Source organism: Mesitornis unicolor, unplaced genomic scaffold (assembly GCF_000695765.1).
Source record: "Mesitornis unicolor isolate BGI_N332 unplaced genomic scaffold, ASM69576v1 scaffold4190, whole genome shotgun sequence".
NCBI classification, from domain to species: Eukaryota; Metazoa; Chordata; class Aves; order Mesitornithiformes; family Mesitornithidae; genus Mesitornis; species Mesitornis unicolor.
In genome coordinates, this window is record NW_010157445.1 from 8332 (window position 1) to 28961 (window position 20630).

At 43.8% G+C, this 20630-nt stretch overlaps 1 protein-coding gene across 1 annotated transcript; it reads right to left on the reverse strand.

Annotated features, from left to right (window-relative positions):
• Window positions 1–8571: 8571 nt before the first annotated feature.
• Window positions 8572–19123, reverse strand: ATCAY (ataxia, cerebellar, Cayman type; the record flags this gene model as incomplete). The annotated part of the gene is made up of 11 exons (XM_010180053.1): window positions 19047–19123; window positions 14584–14648; window positions 14002–14223; window positions 13058–13243; window positions 12289–12391; window positions 11634–11765; window positions 11148–11234; window positions 10566–10664; window positions 10256–10291; window positions 9357–9392; window positions 8572–8607 (listed from the first exon to the last, which is right to left on the reverse strand). Coding segments are annotated over exons 1-11 (1079 nt in total), but the record flags the coding sequence as incomplete, so codon positions are not given.
• Window positions 19124–20630: the final 1507 nt, after the last annotated feature.

The following is a 20630-nucleotide window of genomic DNA, read 5'->3' on the forward strand; positions in this document are numbered from 1 at the left end:
GAAAAAAATGTTGAAATTGAGTAATATGATGCAAGAATACTGACTGTCCTTTGTCTGAAGTGAGGAGTTACCCAGTTTTGAGAGACTGTAGGTTGTTTGGGGCAGGATGGGGCACACTGAGAACAGAATAACTTATCAGTTAATTTATGCTGATGCAGTGCTGCTTGTTTACAACAACGTGAGGAGTCAATGATTGAGTCAATTTATTCTGATGCAGTGCTGCTCGCTTACAACCACCTGAGCAGTCATTGTCTTTACATTCAAGCCCAGTCAGTCTTTAGCTCAAGTGCTCTCACAATTAGATTTTCTCAAAGCTATGTTCTGAGCATCTGTCAGCAATATTGTCCAAGCCCTGCCTGTAATTTCTCTTTTCTTTCCATTCCAGGTACAAAATCTTGTTCGTACAGCTCATGTTTGGGCATTATTAACTTTTATCTAGAGGCTGAGTTTTCCATTGTGGCTGTTTTTTGATGGACAAAAAAAATGCAACCTGTCTAAAATGCATTTTAACTGGAATGTGTTTGCTTTCTTTTCTGCTTCAAATCTCTTCTCTAAACTCAGCTCTTCAGCTAGCATTCCCTTGTTTATGTTCAGGCTTATGTTACTCAGGAAAACTGACTGCTTTTGATCATATTAAATTGTTAAACAAAAGGTCAAGTACACAAAAAGTCTCAAACATCTGAGAAGTTAACCTAAGGTGACAAGTTGAATGATCAAAGTACTGACCTCCCCTGTGCTAAAAAAGGGAGGAACGTTCTATTGCTTGCTTTCTTTTTCACTTGCATTATCGCTTCATTTTCCTCCCTAAGTTGTGATTCATTTAACTGACAGCCTAAAAGACATGTGCGTAGTGTGAAGATGTTTAGCTACGTCTCTTATCAGTGGAGAGAGAGAGGCCTCACCAGAATGATTAATCCCATCCTAAGACAGGTGAAATCATCTCTTTTCATCAACTGTAGAGGAAACTAAGACTAATTTAGACTCTGTATCTAATTTTTAGATTGATAAAATTAAGAGAGATGAATCTCATTCCTAGTGTTGAGGTTAATTGTTTTGAGAAGATTCTAATTGTTTTCAGCTGGGAATCTTCATTTCTATCTGTGGCGCATCATGATTAACAGTGATGGCAAACGCCTTGGAACAGTCAGTGCCGTAATTAGCACGTTCTTCAATATTGCTTCATTCAGGAACCTCAGTCATTTTGAAGGGAAGAACAGCCACGTAAAGCACATGTGGGAGAAGAGATTTCCACTTGTGTGACAGTTTAGCTCACAACTCGTTTGACAGAAGAGGTTTCAGAACTGAGGAGGAGTGGGAAAATGCTGACTTCTCATTCAAACTGCAAAAGTGAGGTCTAGGTGGAAAGTGATTTTATGTTTTGGAGGAAAGACAAGCTTTTAAAAATATTTTAAAATCACAGTATGGTTATGTTTTGTTTTTTTTCTGTCTTAAAATTAGAGCTGATCGTGGAGTAAATGTGAGATGTGTGAAGTCAGCATGCGATTTAGGGGGGTTTAGGCACTTAATTCAAAGAAAATGAGCCATGAAAACTAACTGTGCAGTTGATGGAGGGTTTATAGTGGCTAAAATTTTATTAGAAAAAATGCCAATAAATTTACCTGATATTCTGCTATTGATCTTAATCACAGCTGCCACCAGCTTGGTTAAAAGGAATATAAATCTACTTGGATTGCAGGACCAGTTGAGAAAAGTGAAGTAAGTGTCCCAGCTCTTCCATCCTCTGAAAGCCCTTATCTTACAGGGTGCTGTGGGAGGGCTTTGCAGAGATGCACTTAAGAAAAACGTAGCATAGGTAAACTAAGTGGTGACAAGAGCAATAAACAGTTAATCTTTAACTTTTCTCTCTCTTTCTGCCAAAACCTCTCAAACCAATAATGTAATCTTAATATTTAAAAGAGTGAGGGCCTCTCTTCTGTTTTAAACAGCAGTCAGTTTGCTGCAGAGGTCTTTTAAAATGTCTCTTCTAGAGAAGATTATTAGCTTTTAAAGACTGCTAAATGAAAACTATAATATAAAATTGCAATCAAACAGAGGAATATAGTGTGGCTAATGGAAAACTACAGTGAAGGGTGATTATAGGGTATGTTTTCTTTTGAGGAAGGACATCTTGTCTTCTGATTGGGAAATTTTGTTGCTTTGGTAGGGTAGCAGTTAATCCTATTTCTTGTGGCATGGGGTAGTCATAACACCATGAGCTTTTGAACTTTGTCTGCTGTATTGGCTGCATTCTTTGTGCTCAGAGCTGGGTTTTGGCATACCTCAACCAAGACTCCCTGTCTCCTTTTTTGCTGGCAGTGACTGAATTCCTTCCTGACACACCAGCGCTGCTAGTGGCCTTTTTGTGCAAGGCCACTTGAAATTTTTCGGAAGAGTTTCATTTCATTCATAACCTAAACCCACATGCTTACATCAGAAGGGCTGCAAAAGCAAGTAACTACAGGATTTTACAGTGTGCTGCCTGGGGTTAGCAGCATGCTGCTGTTACACTGCTGAAACAACAGGTTCCTACAGTGTTATTGTCCATGCAAATTTAATATTTATACTATAGCATTGCAATTCCTTCTACAAACATCAGTATACAAGTTTAACAAAAAATAAGAGAGAATGAGCAGAAAAAAATGTTGCTGATACTAACGTGATCGGGGTAGAAGTTTTTTGGTGAAAATAAAATCATAGCAAAAAATCTGCTTTCATACATATATACTGCAAAATCTGACCCTACGAATATATACCCATTTAATCTAATGTGCATTTCCCAAATGAGTTATTTCACAGCGTGAATACAGTAATGCTTGTTATAGGATTAGACTTGTATGTATTCATACTTCTAGTTCATTAATTGAAGCATGTTAATAGCCTATCTAAAACCCACTCAAATTAGACATCTCAGGCATTTTCCTGTATTTGTTTATAAGGATTTGGGTGTTTTTCTGTTTAAGCAGCTTTGGGGTTTGTTTTTTTTTTGTGTGTGTGTGTTTGCTTTTATAATTTAATTCCCAATTATTTTATCAATTTGAGTATTAAAAAATATGTACAAATAATGTGAGATTAAAAACCTGGGAGAGGTGTGGTTCTGTACAGGTTGAGAGAAATACAGGGGAAGCAGTTTTCACATGACTCTTTTCTAAAGCATAGGGAAACTTGGAGAGATCATCTGCCATATTGGTAAAATAGAAGTTATTTTAGTAAAAACATTGCAAGTTCATTTTGCAGTATCAAAATTGCCAGGGAGGACTTGGACTTACGGTATTGAAGGGAATAGCATCCACACAAAAATTTTCATTGCATTTTCAATATGGAACCGAAGTGTAAATAAAAGATACTGACAAAAAGAGGGATATGCACTTTTGCTTAAGGATTAGTCTCATTTTAATTGAGTATCCACAGATTCTCATGGAATAATACAAAGCAAAAATAATAATACATACTTAACAGCAATCTATATCTTCTAGCATAAACCACCTAATTACAAACACTTTAGAAAAATGACAGTTCACACATTTTTACATGTAGGTTTGGGTTAAAAGGACATACTACAAAGGAAAGAAAAAACTGAGATAGATTATGTTATATTGTCATGGTGACTTTTTAAAATTCACTTTACCAGTAGCATGCTGTATTTTTGACTGCCAGTAAATATGGAAATACAAAAGAGAAAATGTGCTTTTGTATTTATAGCAAATTTGCCTGTACGTTTCACCTGCTGTCAGGCCAATCTGAACTTATTTGCACCAGAATTTCACTAACTCTTTTGCTTTTTCATCCCTAGATATGTAAAACTGAAGATGTGTTGCTTTTAAAACCTTTACCATTGAGGTTTTCTCATATATGTGTATGCACATCTGTAAGCAAAGAATCTTTGGAAAAAATAGATGGAAAAATTGCAATGAGGTATGCTCTAAATATCCACTCACATTTACACAGTACTGTACAGAAGAAATTGTTTTAATTATCCAACTTGAATATACAGCAGCATCTCAGTTTTGTTTCCTATGTGTTCCTTGTGAATCAAAATGAAAATTACTGGACAGTCCCAAATCTGGGTGATTCCTATGTATGTCAAAACAAAGTCGTTTAACTGTATAAATCTGGTGACTGCATTTACGAAGGCTGGGCCAAGTCCCATGATGACCTTAAAGAGATGCGAAAGTATTTCCTAGTCTGTCATCAACTGAACAGGAAGGGATCTGATTTTTCAGTTTGTAGGCTGACGCTGGGTGAATGTTGAAATTCAGCCATTAATTAGGCTGTAAGAATACCATGTTTTTTGTGAATATGCTATCATGGGGGTAAAATAACTTTTTCTGCAGCTAAAATGGTGGCTATCCCTGGATTCACCATTAGAAAATCTCATGAAAGGTAGAATCCAAGACCAGGAAGATGTAGATAATGCCTGCTCTTTGATATAATACAGTGCATTCATAAGTCAAAATATTTATCCTTTGGAGATGTTTTTATGAAGTGGAAACAAGGCCTGGTGTACATTTGGAACATTGACCAGTATAGCAGTATTGCTAAAAGGATGTAGTTTATTTTATTTTTAAACATATGTATATATACTGGCAAAAGTTCTAATGTAAAAGCACTTTTACTAGCAACATTTTTTGTTGTTGTTTTTGCTGGTATAGCATATTTCTCTTACATACTGCATCTCCAGTGGAAATGTAGAGCTTGGCTGGTAAACCCTTTTGCAAACAGGCTGTGGGAGCAGCTCTCTTTAAGGAAGTGGCAAAAAACTTTGTAAAATGGCTTCAGACACCTCAGATTTCTGTTGTCACTGCTTGATTTTTGTGCAAGGTGGGTTTGTTCGCTAGCTGACAACTCCCCACCAATGCAATTCCGTCACCTGTCTGCAGCCTCCCGCACTCCCATCAGTTGGCCTTGAGTTACTGGAATCTCCCACCTCCACTGCGAGGTGGATCTAAATTGGTAATAATCTTCTAAAGATGAATGTGGCGTATTTGGCATGAGGATATTAAGCACGTAGATCTGATTGGGACGAAAGTTTGTGCAGGTTGATCAACCTCCAACTTAGCTATCTATGTTGCTCCATATTTGGTAAAGGGTCACTGCCAGCTTGATTAGTTCTGTGTTTCTGTTGAAGAATTTGAAGCTACTTTGGTTTCAAGCAGCGTCTAAAATCACTGTTTGAAAGAAGTTAGTGACTCTTTTTTTTGTTGCTATAAAAACGCACTTTTTACATTTAGCTATGGTTGATCCATTACAGGTTGCAGGTTCTTTTCTATGTTGAAAAGACATATACACATCCATCCATCTAGGAACATAAAATTTATACACTCATAAAACTTTGTTAAAAATTAAAATATAGTGCATACTACTTATAGTGCTCTATCAGAAAGTGCACTTTTTGAAAAACTGTTTCAAAGAAGTTACAAATTGACTTTTGTATTCAAACGAATTCCTTTGTAAATTGAAATGAAATTGGTAATCTGTCCTTCTCACAGCTGAACTCTTAACCTTGCCCTGAAGGAATGACTTGAAAAAAATATGAAGTCTCATCTTCAGGTCTGCTCATTCCGTAGTTTTTTTCTGAAAATGTAGATACAGTGTCTTTTCTTTGGAAAAAACCAAAACAACTGAAAACCACATTCTTCTGGTATGGTTACTGCTGAGGATCAAGCAGCAGTTCATTTCTTCAGGTCCCAGGACTGAACATAGTTGAGGTTTCTTATCTTCCGTGTCCATGTGTTCCGTAACAGCAGTATTTTCCATGATGTTGTGAACATTTTTCACTGAAGTGTTTAGTAACTACAGACACATAAAAGGTTTCTAGAGTTGTACTTTTAAAACAGTATTAAACATTCTATCAATTTTGTTCATTATGTATTTGTAAACTTCCCTTTCAGTGTCCAACTGCATTGCATTCTTTTGTGGAATGCGTAGCAAATGATTTTTTTATCTAAATGCTTAAAAACAGTCTCAAAAGAAAAAAAGGAAAATCTAGGTTTAAATATTATCAGTGGGAGATAGTGAGTTCTCTATATAAATCTCTTATACTACAAGGAGATTTGTGATTGCTTATAGCGTGAGCTAAAATTCACTTGATCAGAAGAGTCCTGTCTTAATTTCATCGGGTTCATTTAGTCCATCTGACAGACCACGTGTGAAAAAGCATACACAGCTTTGCAGATCAGGTTTGAAAATTTAATGTTTGAAATTAATATTTGAAAACTTCCGACTGCTGCTTCTGTCTTGAAACAGATGTCTACTGACTGTTGGGAAAGCTTGGGACAGGATGCCTTTTGCAGGGAGGTGATATTGGCATAAAACCTAAAAGCCAAAAACCAGGAAGTGCTGTTTTTCCTTTGTAGCATAGAATTCACTTTGCTTATAATGAAATTTCTAGAAAGCTATGGAGGTCAATGCTTGCTTGGTGTTTATTGTTAACATGCTGGTAGGACGGAATATGGACTTTTTACCATCTTCTAGGGTTAATGCTGTGGGTGCAGTGCTCTTTTTTCATGCAAAGGTCTGTTTGGTAAATACATCCATGACTGAAGTGCATGAGAAGAACATATATTAAATGAGAAGTAAAGTTAGAAAGCATATTTGGCCGTCCTTTGTAGCATTTGGGAAAATAAAGTAGCAGTTTTATTCACTGAAAGGAAAAAAAAGAAGCTTTATCTATACAGAGGAGACATCTCTAGCTTGAGGAAAATCTTGCTTTGCCAGAATTGTCCTCCAGGGGATTTCAGAGCTGAGTGAAGCAGTGATGATTTCCAACAAACAGCCTTGGGTTGGGGTTGTCAGGCTTGAAATATTCCTTAAGTGGTGAAATATGCAGGTAATTCTTCATCTGCAGTTGTCTGCAAGGGCTTTTACCTGATGCATTTGAGACAGTTTATGTAAGCTGGCTCTGGTGAAATTGGGAGTTTCCAAATGATTTTGACCAGACTTAAATTTTCTTCCCTCCTTTGCTCACAGAATCCTCATGAGTCCAAAAAACAAGTTTCAAGAGTCTCAATATCACATCTGCATCTCTTGGCTGACTGAGAAGGTGAACCCAGGCACAGTGTCCTGCCTCCACCTCTGCAGCGTTCTCCACCCAGGTTTTTCCCAGGCAGGTACGTTTGTAGCTGAGGCTCTCATTACCCAGGGATGGCAAGCAGGAAACTTCAAACATTTAGCAGCTTGTCTCCGCAATAGGAGGTATTAATAGTGAATGATTGTCCAGTGTCATGAAATCAATACAAAGACAAGGCGTGGAAAACTTTCCTGTCCGTAAGGCTCCTTCTTAAAACCAGACCTTTTTGGTGTGTGTGCGTTGCTATGAGAAGATGCTCATAAGAAGGTTCTGTGGAGGCTGCTGTGCCAAATGGGACCCTTTTCCAAAATTATCAGAGTGCCTTACAAACTGAGACAGAACAAATGAGGGAAAAAACATGGCATTTCCTCGTAGGAATGGTTCAGTGTGAGTTAATAAGAGGAACTGGCAATGAATTAACTGAGGCGGTCAAGGCTGGAAGAGGTTCCTAGACCGGTGGGCACTTTATATTTTCAGGAAGAAACATATACTGGCTATAGAAAGGATGAAAATGCACTCTTTTCATTTCCTGTATTAGTAATTCCCTGGGGCCATGGCTCTTGCAATGTCTGTATGGAGGAAACCGGGTGTGCAGTTCAAAGCAAAATGTCTCAGTGCTGGCCAGCAGCAAGTTAGAGGAATGGATTATAATTTAAACAAAAAATAGATCTCTTTCTGGGCTGGTGACTAATGGACTACAGGATGCTCTTAACTTACTAAGAGGAAACATGGTATCTATTTGCACTGCTTAATAGCTCTCTGCAGACCATTATTGAAACACATTGGAACCTGTCCTGAAAAGTGCTATTCTTGGCATACTTTGTTTTGTGGGCTTTTTTCTCTGAAAGTAAAATATTTTCAAGAAGTTTAAAGGACTTTGCATCTTGGAGACAGGGGAGGCAGGCTCCGTGAGCTTACAGAACTCGGAATAAGATGGTGATAAGGTCTTACACCAAAAGGTCATTTACGTGGGTGACTGCCAGGCTCCGTCATTCTGCTACTCCATTCATTCCACTCTGCTTCGATTCATGACATACTGGGAAGAAACAGATAGACAGAATTATTTTTAGAAGGCAAATTTGTGTAAAAAACCTGTTATTCCCACTATGTCAAAAAACATGAGTATGTTTGGGTGTAATCCTCTACAAAAGTGTATCAGGGCCAAAGATAATGTCATTCATAGCTTGAATTGGCTTTCTTCTTCTCTATGGACTTTTCCTGAGCATATAGGACCATGAAAAAGTTACTGTAGGGTAAAGGAAGGCAGCTTTGCAGTAACTTCCCATGTGCACGTCTTTATCATGTGGCAAATGCCAGATATTTTATTGAGGGGCAGCTTTGCTCAAGTGCCCTCATTGCAGCTGCAGTTGTGACCAGTCCATGCTTTGGCCCAAGCTGCCAAGTGACTGATGTCTCTTTTGTGTGAGGTGCGTGGCACCAGGCTAAAGAGGTCCTGGGTCTAACCCAGCCTTGTCTTTCCTGTAAGTGGATTACAAATTACAAACCTGGTTTCTTGATCCTCTGCTGGGGGCACAGGCCTGCTTGGAAGAGAACCAGCAAAACAAGAAGTGAATCTCCACCACAAACTAATCATCCTCTCCTTTGGCCCTGAGGTCCCATTTGTTTCTCAGAACAATTCAGACTCGTCCAATAGACCTTGGCAATTTTGAACAAAGCTCCTTTTTCTCTGGGAAGAGAATAGCAGAAATATGCACTGTTCCCCCTCAGGAGCTAGTTAGAAAGAATTAAAAATGAGAGACTATATCTCTCTGAAGCAGAGCCAAAACCAGGCCAAAACCTGGTGTAGGATTTTGACACTGTCTTCTAAACCTCCCTAGAATTTTCCTTCCCCATCTCATGTTACAGCCTCATATCTTGCCTTTACGCACAGCCAAGATGTGCCTGACAGCGGTATTTGGCCCTCTGCATTGCACCAGCGTGCAAATGCTACAGCTGAATGTCAGGAGAAGGTTCCCTGGTGCCTCTAGCTCTGGTTCGTGACAGAGTTCAGTAGCTCTACAGAGGTGAAAAGCAGTGTCAGGAATCCATTCACATAGGTGAAGGTCAGTAACATCACAAAAGTGATGGCACAGGAAGCTGTTAGGGAGAGGCTTTAGGAATTCCCAGACACTTTAGAAATGTCCTGTTGGGTCCAAACACCACCTGAAAGTGCAGAGCCTGGCTCCCCAGGGAGTGTTACCAGGAAACAGGACCGTTCTTCTCACCAAAGAGAAGAGCGTTTTGTAATAACTATTTTGTAAGTGAAGGATAAATAAAAAAGAGTAGTTACCTTTCCTTCTCAGCCATGTCTTGTTTCTCTTCTGCTCTGTAAATACAAATTGTGTTTGAGATCTATCACCTGGAGCAAGCAATGTGAAAGAGCACAGTATCTAAGGCCTTTCTAGGGAGACAGCTGGAGCTCAGACAGAGGTTACAGCTCTGATCAGAAATGAGTATAAGTCCCTGTGATACGCAGCCATGATAACCCTGACTCCCTAGAGAGAGCAGCTGACTAATTCAAGCAGGCAACTTGCTTTTTGGCAGCTAATGCTGAACTGAATCCTCCCAAACCAGCACCTCCCGTTCAGTTCGGCAGCACCAGAGGTGGTACGCTAGCACATGACCCTTGTGCTGACCCTGATGGTCTTTCCTCTCTCTGCAACTGCCTTCTGCTTTTAGCTGAGCTGACTCTTATCGCTGTTCATGGCCAGCACTTCTAACCTAAATCGCCAGTGATGTAATGGCTCTAGAAAACTAAACAAAACAAACTGTAAACTAATGGCCCTCTTTATGCCACTCTAGCAGAATGAAGTGGCTTTTAAAATAAGCACTAGCTCTCATTTTAAGGTCAGTTTGCATAGTCACATGGGGATAAAGATGCCATCTTTATAGATGGAGTGATTTCTCATGATCTTTGCCAGCACATACAGTGCATGTTCAGGATGTGTGCACTTGTGGGGATAAAAGGAACAGATCCATTGATAAATAACCTTTTAATCGAGCTTCTCCTCCCTCCTGCAGCTTTTGCTTATTTTGAGAAAATCAGTAGAAAATAAGTGTAGGCTGTGTGGGCTATCAGGGTAGGAGGAACATAGAGTTGACTGGTTATAACATAATGATGAAAGAAAGCAACGACATCCCAAGAAAATGAACCCACCCTCCATCCCTCCCCCTCAAACTTAATTTTACCTTTCTTTTCTGGCCTTGATCCTCTCTTCTTCGTATCTGCAACAAACAGGAAACATTCCTTAAATGTTACCCAGTCAGGAATGTTGACTTCTTGTAAAATGCAATGTTTGCTGTTAATGTGACAGAAGCTGCAAGCTAGCACAGTGTGCAGGTTCTTGCTTGGCACCAGTAGATGAGTAAGATAAGGTTTGCCCAAGGCTCTGCACTTCCAGTTCACACGTTTTGACTCAACACATCATCCTGTGACACAGGAGTTTTGTCCTGTGCCTCCTCAGAGCTACACATGCCCCAGGGTCCCTCTGGTACTCACTGTAAGACGCAGTCTGGAATCTGCACATGCTCCATTGGGATAAGTTGCTCCAGTTCCTCCAGGCTGTGAACGTACTGGATCTTATTGATAAACTTCACACTGGCAGAGAGAGAGAAAGTGTGTGATGGAGGTCTTGTTTTGATATTCTCTCCACAGGTAGTCAGAATTTTCCTGATAGAAATAGGGAGTTCTGCATCTCTGTATCCTCTCTAGTCTGAGGATATGCCTCTTCTCCCAGTGCTAATATGCTGATGACTCAAAATTGTGGTGAGATGCCACATTAATGTACTTTGACCCCTGTCTCTCAATATCTGCAGGAGTGAAAAAGGACCATCATTCCTACACTTTCCAGTGAATCTTTATGTGCTGCCCATTGGGACAAGCTTTGATCTGGATCCAGATCAGCACGGTGTCTCCTAAAACCACCTCTGGTGTTGCCCTTGGAGGTATCAGAGAGATGTAGAACAAATGACAAACAGTCTTGCCTTGGTCACTACTACTTAAAAGTGAGCTTAAGATCTGATTCATGAGATTAAACTTCCACTCCAAAACCAGCTGAGTTTGGGAGCATGTTATGTTTACCTGATGAAGGGTCTGGATATAGCCAGCACCGTCCGGATGAACCACGAAGGATGCACGATTATCAATGCTTTGAGGTTTTTCCGCAGCCTGTGGAAAAGCCATGGGACAGAAAGTCAGATTCAAAGTACCTTTTCTTAAACTCACCTGTAATGTGTCAGGGCACTAATAAGCATTATGATGGTCGCCAACCTCAGCTGGGTGTCTCCAGACAAATGCCTTGCCCATGGCCTTAGGAACCTTATTTAAGCTCATAGCCAGCAGATTATAGGAGTATTGCTTTGCTTGGGTGCTATATTAGCCTGATCTCCGTGAAGGTGCTTGTGAGGGAAGAAGGGAGAAGAGGAGATGAAGAGACCCTGGAATAAGTCAGAAAGCTGTGACAGAGGAAGGGGAGTGAGGATAGAGGAGTGGCTGGGAGAAAGCAGTGGAAGAGATGTGGGAAGCAGACAAGGAAGAATAAAGAGGCAATACCAACAGTATTCCCACCTTCTGTCTATCATCTGATAGCATTTCTTCAGCCAGCCAAGGCCTGGCATCCTCCTCCGGGGTGTTGCTCCATTTAGGTACACGATCATATAGTCCTCAGCCACCAGCAGCTCCAGACTACTGATCACGTATCTGTTGGGCAGTGATCAAAAGCAATGGAAATATAAGGTCCCTTAAGGTTTCTCCAGGTGCCTGTGCATCATCCCAAAAGACCTCCAGACCTCTTCTTTGTAGACCTTGGAACAGGTTTCAGATTCTCCTGACAACTCTGCAGGATGCCTAGGGGCTTTTCTTGGGAATTGCTAATACTTGTTAGCATAGTGCATACACTGATAGACACCCCTGTGCCACTCTTCTGCCTAGCAGTAGCATCTACCAGCTGTTCAGCATTGTATACATATGCTCTAGCCTTGTTGTGAGTCCATCGTTGGCTTAATTAACACTGAACATTTGAATGCTTTGACTGACTGGACTGGGATGCAAATGCTGTGACGCACACTACAGTCTGCAGCTGCACCCTGGGCTCATTTGGCCTGGATTCAAACTTTCTCCAGCTGAGGTTCCTGATGCAATGAATACATAGATACCATTTCCCCAGAGCCTAAGTTACCTTCCTTGCTCTCCTGTCCCTCATAAACCTTGACCAGCTACTTACAGAAAGAGATTCTCCATGATGTAGTGGTAATCAGCCAGGTTACTGTCTGGGAGATAGCAGGCAGCAAAGACGATGATGGCATTGAGACCTTCTCCGTAGTATCCTGGGAAAGAATGACACAGCCATCATCAGTGACTCTTTCTGGTGGGAGATGCAAGAGTTGAAGGAAAAATAGCAGCAAAGATGTATTGCCATATTTGGGCCTTTTTGTGCCTCTATTCAGTTCTAGGTAAATGTTTCTTCCTCTTATGAACCTCTTTCACAATCAGATTTGCCTCTTATCCTGGCTGTGGCTATAACATGCATGTGGAGTTCAGGGAAGGAATCTGTGTGTGTCAAAGCACAGAGCTGAGAGCTTTGCCCAGGGTCCCTGCTTGACTTTGCTCAGATTTCAGAAATGTCCGCTAACTGTGGATGTGCTGTGCCTCCAAAGACAGCTCAGGCACCGAGCTACAGAGGGACTGAGCACTTGCAGTCCCTTCCTCACTGGCCATGCTGCCCACATCTAGGGCTGATGATCAGGTTAGATTTAGTCTTGCTTATAGCCAGCTTTGTCACTGCTTTGGTTTATTGAAGGCTGCTACAGTGGCTATATGGGTTTTAGCATGAGCTGGGTGCTTTTGTGCTTCTCTGCCTCGTGGTGGTACAAAACAAATAGCATTTTTTCCCTAAAGACAGTCAAACAATCAGTCATGGCATCCCTTCTGGCCTGACAAAGATGGACTGAAAGAAATCCATCAAGCCAGGATTAGGCTGCCCTCTCCCTCACCTCCGTGCGTCACCACTCTCATGTAGGGTTTGATCATCTGGAGGTCGATGCGGTGCTCCTGCTCTCCAATGATGACTGTCCTCCAGAGCCGTCCATTAGTAGCACTCCCATCTTCTGTCCCACCGTCCCCAAACAGGTCTGCACTGTCCCCAGGCATGTTCTTGGCTGTGGCTACAGGAGTGTCATCTGGAAAAAGGACAAACATTTCTGCTTCTAACACAGTGTACGAAGAGGCTCTGCGAGAGCTTTGGTGTGCAGTGAGAGACAATTTCATCTGCAGTTTTGATCTGTGTAAGTTTGTGGTTCCTAATAATCTTGCTCCATTGCCAAAATGTAATAGCAATAAGCTTAACATCTCATGCTGCTCATAGTACCCGCAGTCACGGGTAGGGCACCAGATGTTTTGCTGGATCCTCTTTAAAATCCATCTGTACTGGCTGAGGAGAGCACTGCCTGAGTCTGTTGTCTTCTGGTCTGCTAGCAGAGCTGCTTGTGTGAGTCCTCCTTAGCCCAATTCAGTTAAAACCAGCCAGGTTGGCAAAGACCACATTATTGAAGATGTTTGAATGTTCACGTGACAGCTTTACTGGCAGAGCAGAGCAGGTGGCACCTTCCAGCCTGGGGAACAGCATGTGTGTCCACAGCCTCATGCCTTCTCCTGAATTATGGCTGGTCTGGTGTTTGCAAATCCATGAACTATGTCTGCCCACACTGTCAACAGACGGAAGTGCTGAGATAGCACTGAGGCTCCTGGGCTATAGCTGGGGTCCTGGTGAGATGGATGTGTGGAAGATGGGGCTTGGTTGTGTGTACTGTGCTTCACTGCTGAGGAAGCTGGTCCTCAGCTGCTGATGGTGAGTGGTATCAAAAGTGGTTAAAATGAAACTAAAAAAACCCACCAAAACCCAGCCCCTGCAGGTATTCACCCAGAATCAGCCTTTTACCTTCCCATTCCAGTTCGTTCCCGTTCCCCAGGAATTCGAGGGAATCTGTTTCATCAGGAGTTTCAATATCATCCACGTTAATGTCCAGGTCATCTGGTGTGTCCAGGAAATCATCGGAGAGAATGGAGCCTTCACTCTGGTCCAGGGAAATGTTGATTTCAGGTGCAACAAGCGTCTTCCGCTTACGATGCGCCCCATTAAAGTTTAAGGTGTTTGGGGGAGCTGGAGTTAAAAGGAAAATAACTGACAGGTTGTCCTCATCCTGTATCAGCGCAAGACATGGGAATTTTATTATGCATATTTAAGGTTGCGGTCTTGGAAGCTAAGAGAGGTGGGTCATAACCAGGAGGTACTGGATGCCTGCAGGTATGACTGGATAAAAATGCCCAAACTTCTGAGATAACTATTTCCGCCCCCAGCTTGTTATGAAAGACTAGCAAATTCAAATCTCTGCTGGTTTTCTTTCCCATATGGGATTTTCTGTGGATACTCAAAGAGAGCTGGCTTTCACCCTAACTGCAAGTTGCCATTCCCATAGGCTTATTTTCCTTTGAACTCCTGATAAGGCAGGCTGGTACTTACAGGATGTATTCTCGTCTTCTGTAGGGCTGCCCAGTGACTCCATCCCGGTCTCTTCTGGGAGAGGTCTGCAGGCAAGCCAAGATTGGAGGTAAAAAGACAGGACATAACAGGGGATGTTTAGGAGAAAGTCTCTCCTTGGCACACAGTGGAGAGAACTGGGGACATCAGGGAAAAACATGGAACCCCACATGCACCCTGCCCTTTCCCTTTTGCCTGGGAGCTCAACCTGAAGGATGCACTCAGGTGATTTGCCCAAGAGCAACCCAGCAGCTTTTCTTTCTTGCTGAAGTGCAATGCCTAGTAGCCTCCAAACTATCCCCGCATTTACCACCCCAATACATCCCTCATGTTGCCATTCAGCCAATAAACTGGAAAATCCAACTGGGGACATGGGAACGAATCCTGTCCCCAGAAGAACTTTGTAAACATCCTTGCTCTCTCCATATTATCCCCATTTTTATCTCTGTCAGCAGTTTGAGAGGCAGTGCCAAGCTCCAGGACTTCTCATCAAGGGTACCAGGGAACATCTGCAGTTGTCTCTGGTGTCTGTATTCCTGTTCCCTGCACAGTGTGGGCAATGCAGTGTCCAGTCAGTCTGAATTTGGCTGTTCCTCAGCCCAGCGGGGAATGTTTTCATCCCAGCAGCAGCCGAGCTGGCAGTGGATGCTCAGCACAAAAGCACTTTGCACTTTCCGCCAGTGGTTTTATAAAGTGCATCCTGCCTTCTGCCACAGGCACTGGCTGCAGCGGAGCGAAACTTTATCCCAAACGCCTGCCACAACCACCTCTCTCAGGAGGCAGCTGCCTCCTTGGTCCATAATGACTTTGCTCTAAGGCAGTTGGTGTTCAAGGTAAGGATCAAACCTTAGGTGTGATCCTAGAATTGCCACCCCATGCTCACCTCACTCTCTTTTGGCAAAAGCTGACAGTGATACCCAAAACCTGCTGAGGTTTGGAACCATGTTCATTCTGAGATCTGGGCACTCAAACCCATATTTTGGAGCCAAAGGCTGACCCAGTGCTCCCTTCCTGGGGCTCCATGGCGGAGGTCAGGATTTACAGCTTTTCATGCTTGACTCCCACATCCTCTTGGTGTAAATCCCCATGCCTCCAGCTGGAGGCTAGAAACATCAACTGATTTTAAAGTTGGCTTTCCTACTACTGCCAAATCTCATTACATGGCTGTCACCCTTTGGAAGTTGCTGGACCCATATTGGGGTAAGTGAAGTCAGAATCTGGCTCCCAGTATTGTGGTTAGGAACCCTAGCTGGTGTCCACCCTGAGCTGGACACTTGCTGGACATGTTTCCTCTTAATCTGAGCTAGGACTCATGCCTGTCCCCTAGCAGCATGACCAAACCCCATGCCAGGATCATGATGTTGAAGATCTATTTTAAAGGAACTTTCTGGGCCAGTCTCGTTTCACCTGCCCCTTGCTGAAAGCTCCCCCTCTACAAGGGGAAGAGCTCGTGCCTCCAGGTGTAAAGTCCTGGGTGCTGGGCTAGCCCTGGGGTGAAATGTGGGGGAAAACCCACCACCACTAAGGCAGTGCTGTAAGAATGGGGGTGGGACTGTGCCTGGGGCTGGTGTCCAGCAACTGCTGGCGTTATGGCCCGGCAATGGCAGAGAGAGGGATGATGGGGTCTGGTACCTCTGAGTCTGCGGGAAGATACAGCCTAGCTCTGCCCTACAAAGGCTCCTCCTTGTGCTGCCATGACACCAGAGCCACCAGCCAAATTAAACCCTATAAATATTTAGATTAGGGGATAATCCTCTCCTAGCTGATTGTTGTATATTTATGAGAGTTGGCGACCTGATCAAAGGCGCTTGCTCCTTGCTCGCTTGTGCAGCACCCGGACCCCATGGGCTGCCACAGTATTCCTGAGCAGCCAGAAAGATCCCTTTGCCCCCCTCCAGCTCCTCCTCCTCCCCTTTGCTTTTGTCTTGAATGAGGCCTGGCTGTTTGTTTATCTGGCTGTGAGCTGGCGCCTGGCACAACTTGGTGATAAAGCATTGAGAGGAGGGGGGGCAAGGCCCAGCTGTACCCGAGTACGTGCTGCAGGCAGGCATTCTGCTCTCTGATGCTAGAATTCATTTAAGAAAAGCAATTCAAAAGTCAGAGGTGAAGAAAAGGACATTCTTACCTTCCCAAAGGATGCTCGAATCACTGCCTCCCAGTCTCCCATGTAAATCTTCCTTCCCAAACGCAGCTAGCCCCAGATGCCAATTTTTCTGAATGAAGCAGGTTTTCTAAGGGTTGGGTGCCACCATTTTGCTCTCCGCTGATAGCGTGATGCCCAGTTTCCCTCTAAAAGCACTTTCTCTCAGGCCCCAACCAGCCCCAGCCTTCACCATCTGATCCGATGGATGTGTGACGGAGTGAGCATGCTCCTGCATCGCTACAGCATCATTGCAGGACGGCACTTGCACAAACAGCTGAGACAGGCTGTCGGGAGGCTAAACCTTCAGGGAGCAGCAGGAGGGGGAACCCTTTCGTCTCCGCTTGCTCAGGGCCTTGCCATTGCACCTTTGCAGCCTGCAAGGCAGGAACTCGTTTTGCAAATCAGCTTCTTGGGAAGGGATGGAAATGTTGCTTTGTGTCCTTAAGGAGCAGCTGAATTCAGTTTCCCCAGCCCAGATCTTTGTCTAGGTTATGTTGGGATTTTTTTTTTTTGGTGGCAAGATTGGTTAATCACAGCTAAGCAAAAATAGCTATGCAGCAAATCATCTGCTAGAGAGCTGCTGTCCCACATGCAGCAGCTTCTGCCCTATTATTTTAATGCTTCCAGGGGGAAGTGTCTTGAAATTATTATTTATTTATTCCTAATGCTAGCTAAACACAGCTGGCATTCATTTGTTTGTCTAGTGGCTGATCGGGCTCTGTTTCATGTGCATCATTCCTGATTTAATCCCTCTGCAGCAGTTTATCAGGCAGGGGAGCTTGTTTGGAGGGCTCTGGCCTTGTCTCTGCCACTGGCTTACCACTCAGCCACAGTCACATCCCTTTATCTCTCCCTGTGCTTTGTTTGCTGGACAGGAGCGATGATGCCTGTGCTGGGTGGTGCTGAGGGCTCTGCAGAAGAAATGCTCCCTGGAAGGATTGACTCCAGCTGGGGTAAATTTGCTTCTTTCATGGTGAATGTGAAGCAGAGCTTGGCTGCTCCTGCTTCAACATCATGGTGTGGGTTAGTGCATGGGTGACCAGTTCTGTCCCCAGATTTTCTAGAGAGCTTTGGGTCAATGCATTCCTTTTGGTACCTTGCTTTCCTTTCAGTACTTTGCTTTCCTATCTACTCAATTAAAAAGCTTGTCAGCACCCTGCTCTGGGGGAGCCTTAGGTTGGCAGAGGTCCATCAGCCCAAGGCTCTGCTCTCAGAGGAAAGAAAGATCCATCCTAGAAACCCAAGAGCTTGGCTGAGCCTACCTCTGGGGCCAGCGGAAGGACTAGCCATGTCCCGCGAGCCAGGTGCTGGGCTGGAAGACAGAGGTGCTTAGATTTGTGATGCAGCTGGACCCAGGGCGAACAGAACTACGCTCATCTGCCAGTGCTGAGGGAAACAGGAGACCCTTTCTAGCACAGCAGAGGCCGCGCATGCCCACCCGCACAGCACAGTGCGCCTCTGTCTGTGAATACAGGGGCTCTGTGGGCTGCCAGGGGGAGTTCAGCTGCAGCTGGGACAGCCCTGAAAAGCCCCTCTGCAGCCCAGACCCCAGCTGCAGCAAGGCTTAGTGTGGGCCATGCTGTGTGTGCCCCAGTGAGCTGCTGCTGGGCCAGGGGCTTTGGTGGTGGATGTGTGGGGCAATGCTGGGGTGAGTGCACCTTTTGGGTGGCTTTGGGAGCTCAGCACACACTGAGCTTATGGGGATTTTCTTTTGGCACTCTGTGCAGTTAATAAAGTGTCTGTGAAGGCAAAATCTGCCACTTTAGCACTTTCTGTTACACACACCTTGTTTCTTACAAGATTTGCAACCATTTAGATTCTCCATGTCAGCTCCAGTGGTCATTGGATCCCAATGACTCTTCTTCCCGTGGCAAATTGCTAGCAAAGGAGTATTGCTCTGTCTGGGGAGACACTGCTTGATTCAGAGATTGGGAAGGTGTCCATCTATCCACCAATCCATCCACCCATCCATCCATCCCTATATGCATCCATCCATCTCCCTGTCCTTAACACCTAGCTCCTTACCCTCTCCCTGGCATGCTCATAGAGGGCTACCAGAAGCCTCCCAAAAATTTTTAAGGATTCAGAGCAGCCTTGCCCCAAAAGTTCTGTTCTCTGGTCAGAAACACCCTGTTGGAGTTAAAACTCCTGTTGCTTCTGGGGCTGGTGGGAGGGACCTGCATGCTCCATGTCCCGCTGGTTTCTTACAGGAAGAAATAAAATTCTCCCTCATTTTGTTTGTTTGTGGTTTTGGTTTTTTGTTTTTGTTGGTTTGTTTTGTTTTGTTTTTCAGGGAACAAACCTGGGGAAGTCCTCATCTTGCCACTCTTCCTTCACATCCACATTTTCCATCCGCAAAGTGGCTTCTGTGGTTCCCATTGTGCTCAGAGAGGGGCTGGCTGCACAGCGGTTCCCTCGAGGAAGGGCTCAGGCTGGAAGGTGGAGAGCAGAGAGGTTGGCACCGAGCATCACAACCAGGGACAATTTAATCTGAGCCGTTCAGAGCAGATATGCTCATACCGTGCTCCACAGAGAAGCAGGATGATAGCTGCTTGTTTTGCAAAAGCAACAAGGCAAGGACATGGAGTTTTGGGGCTACTTGACATGCATTGGACAAGTAAAAGGAGGTGAGGTTGGCCCTGAATCAAAGCTCTGTTGTGACCTTAGCTCTTCTCTCTGACAACTGACACTGTCTGAGCTGATGTCCACCTGTTTTTCCCTTGTTACTTCTCTTCCAAAACTAATCACAACATAAACAAGCACCTCTGCTGAGGGAAATGAAATGTGGCTGAAAGAGAAGAAAAGAAAGAGCTCCTTCCAGGCTGGTTTCAGGTTGGTCTGGCAGTTGCACCAGTTTCCATTTTTCTTTTCCAGAAGTAAATGACTTTGGTTTCACAGAGAAACCCCTGACTATTGCTCCCTGGCCTGTGCTCCATTCCCATGCTTGTCACTGCACTTGGAAACAAACGGAGAAGGGCGAGGAGGCCTTCACAGGGATATTGAATGTCCTTCCACACCCCTAAAGAATCCACATCTCTGCCTTGCTCCCAGGTAAACTGAAGCAGATGCCAAAAAAACTGGAGCACCTCAAATGGAGACAAAGTGGGTTTGCTGTTCCCAGTCTGGGATTTCTTCTGCACTGATATAATGGAAGTTAAAATCCAGCAAGCCTTGTTTTAACTCATATGAACACCCCAGCAGTGCAAGGGGCCCTTAGGATGATATATATTGATCTGCCTTCACTGGAAGGTTCCTATGCTGCCAGCCAGCAAAAATCAGACCTTTGTACATATTTTCTGGGGACTGCACCTACAACTCCTAACAAAGTCCAGCTGAGGGTAAGGACAAGCCTTTGCAGGACCAGATGTGGTTGGAGATAGCAGATATGATGTGCTCAGTTGGATACTGCTACAGCTGAACCTTGGGGTACAAGGTCAGGCCTTCTTTTATATAGACCATGTTCAAGTGAAATCAGCTCGTATGCTGGGCATGTACATTAACCCATCCACTACAGAACAGTTGCGAATGTTCTTCCTGAGCTCAGCCTCTACACTGGAAATGTACCCAGGAACTGGCAGTAATTTTAGGATAAGGGACCTAGGGTGATTTCCCAAGTGAATAGAGCTACTCTGTCTGTCCCCTGGTGTCAGGGAAATCAGCATCTAGCAGAGTTTGATCCATTGCTATAAGGCTTTTTTAGAGAGTCAGTGCTTTTTCTGCTTCCTTTGGAGGTTTGTATTTACAAAGAGTGTTGCTGGTGATGATCTAGGGGGAGATAAATCTGTCTGTGTGTATCTGCTTTAAAGGAATGAAGTTACGTAGAGGCCTAAGTAAATCCAGCATCCGTCTTTATTACAGGCACTGGCAGAGATAGGAATCAGAGCAA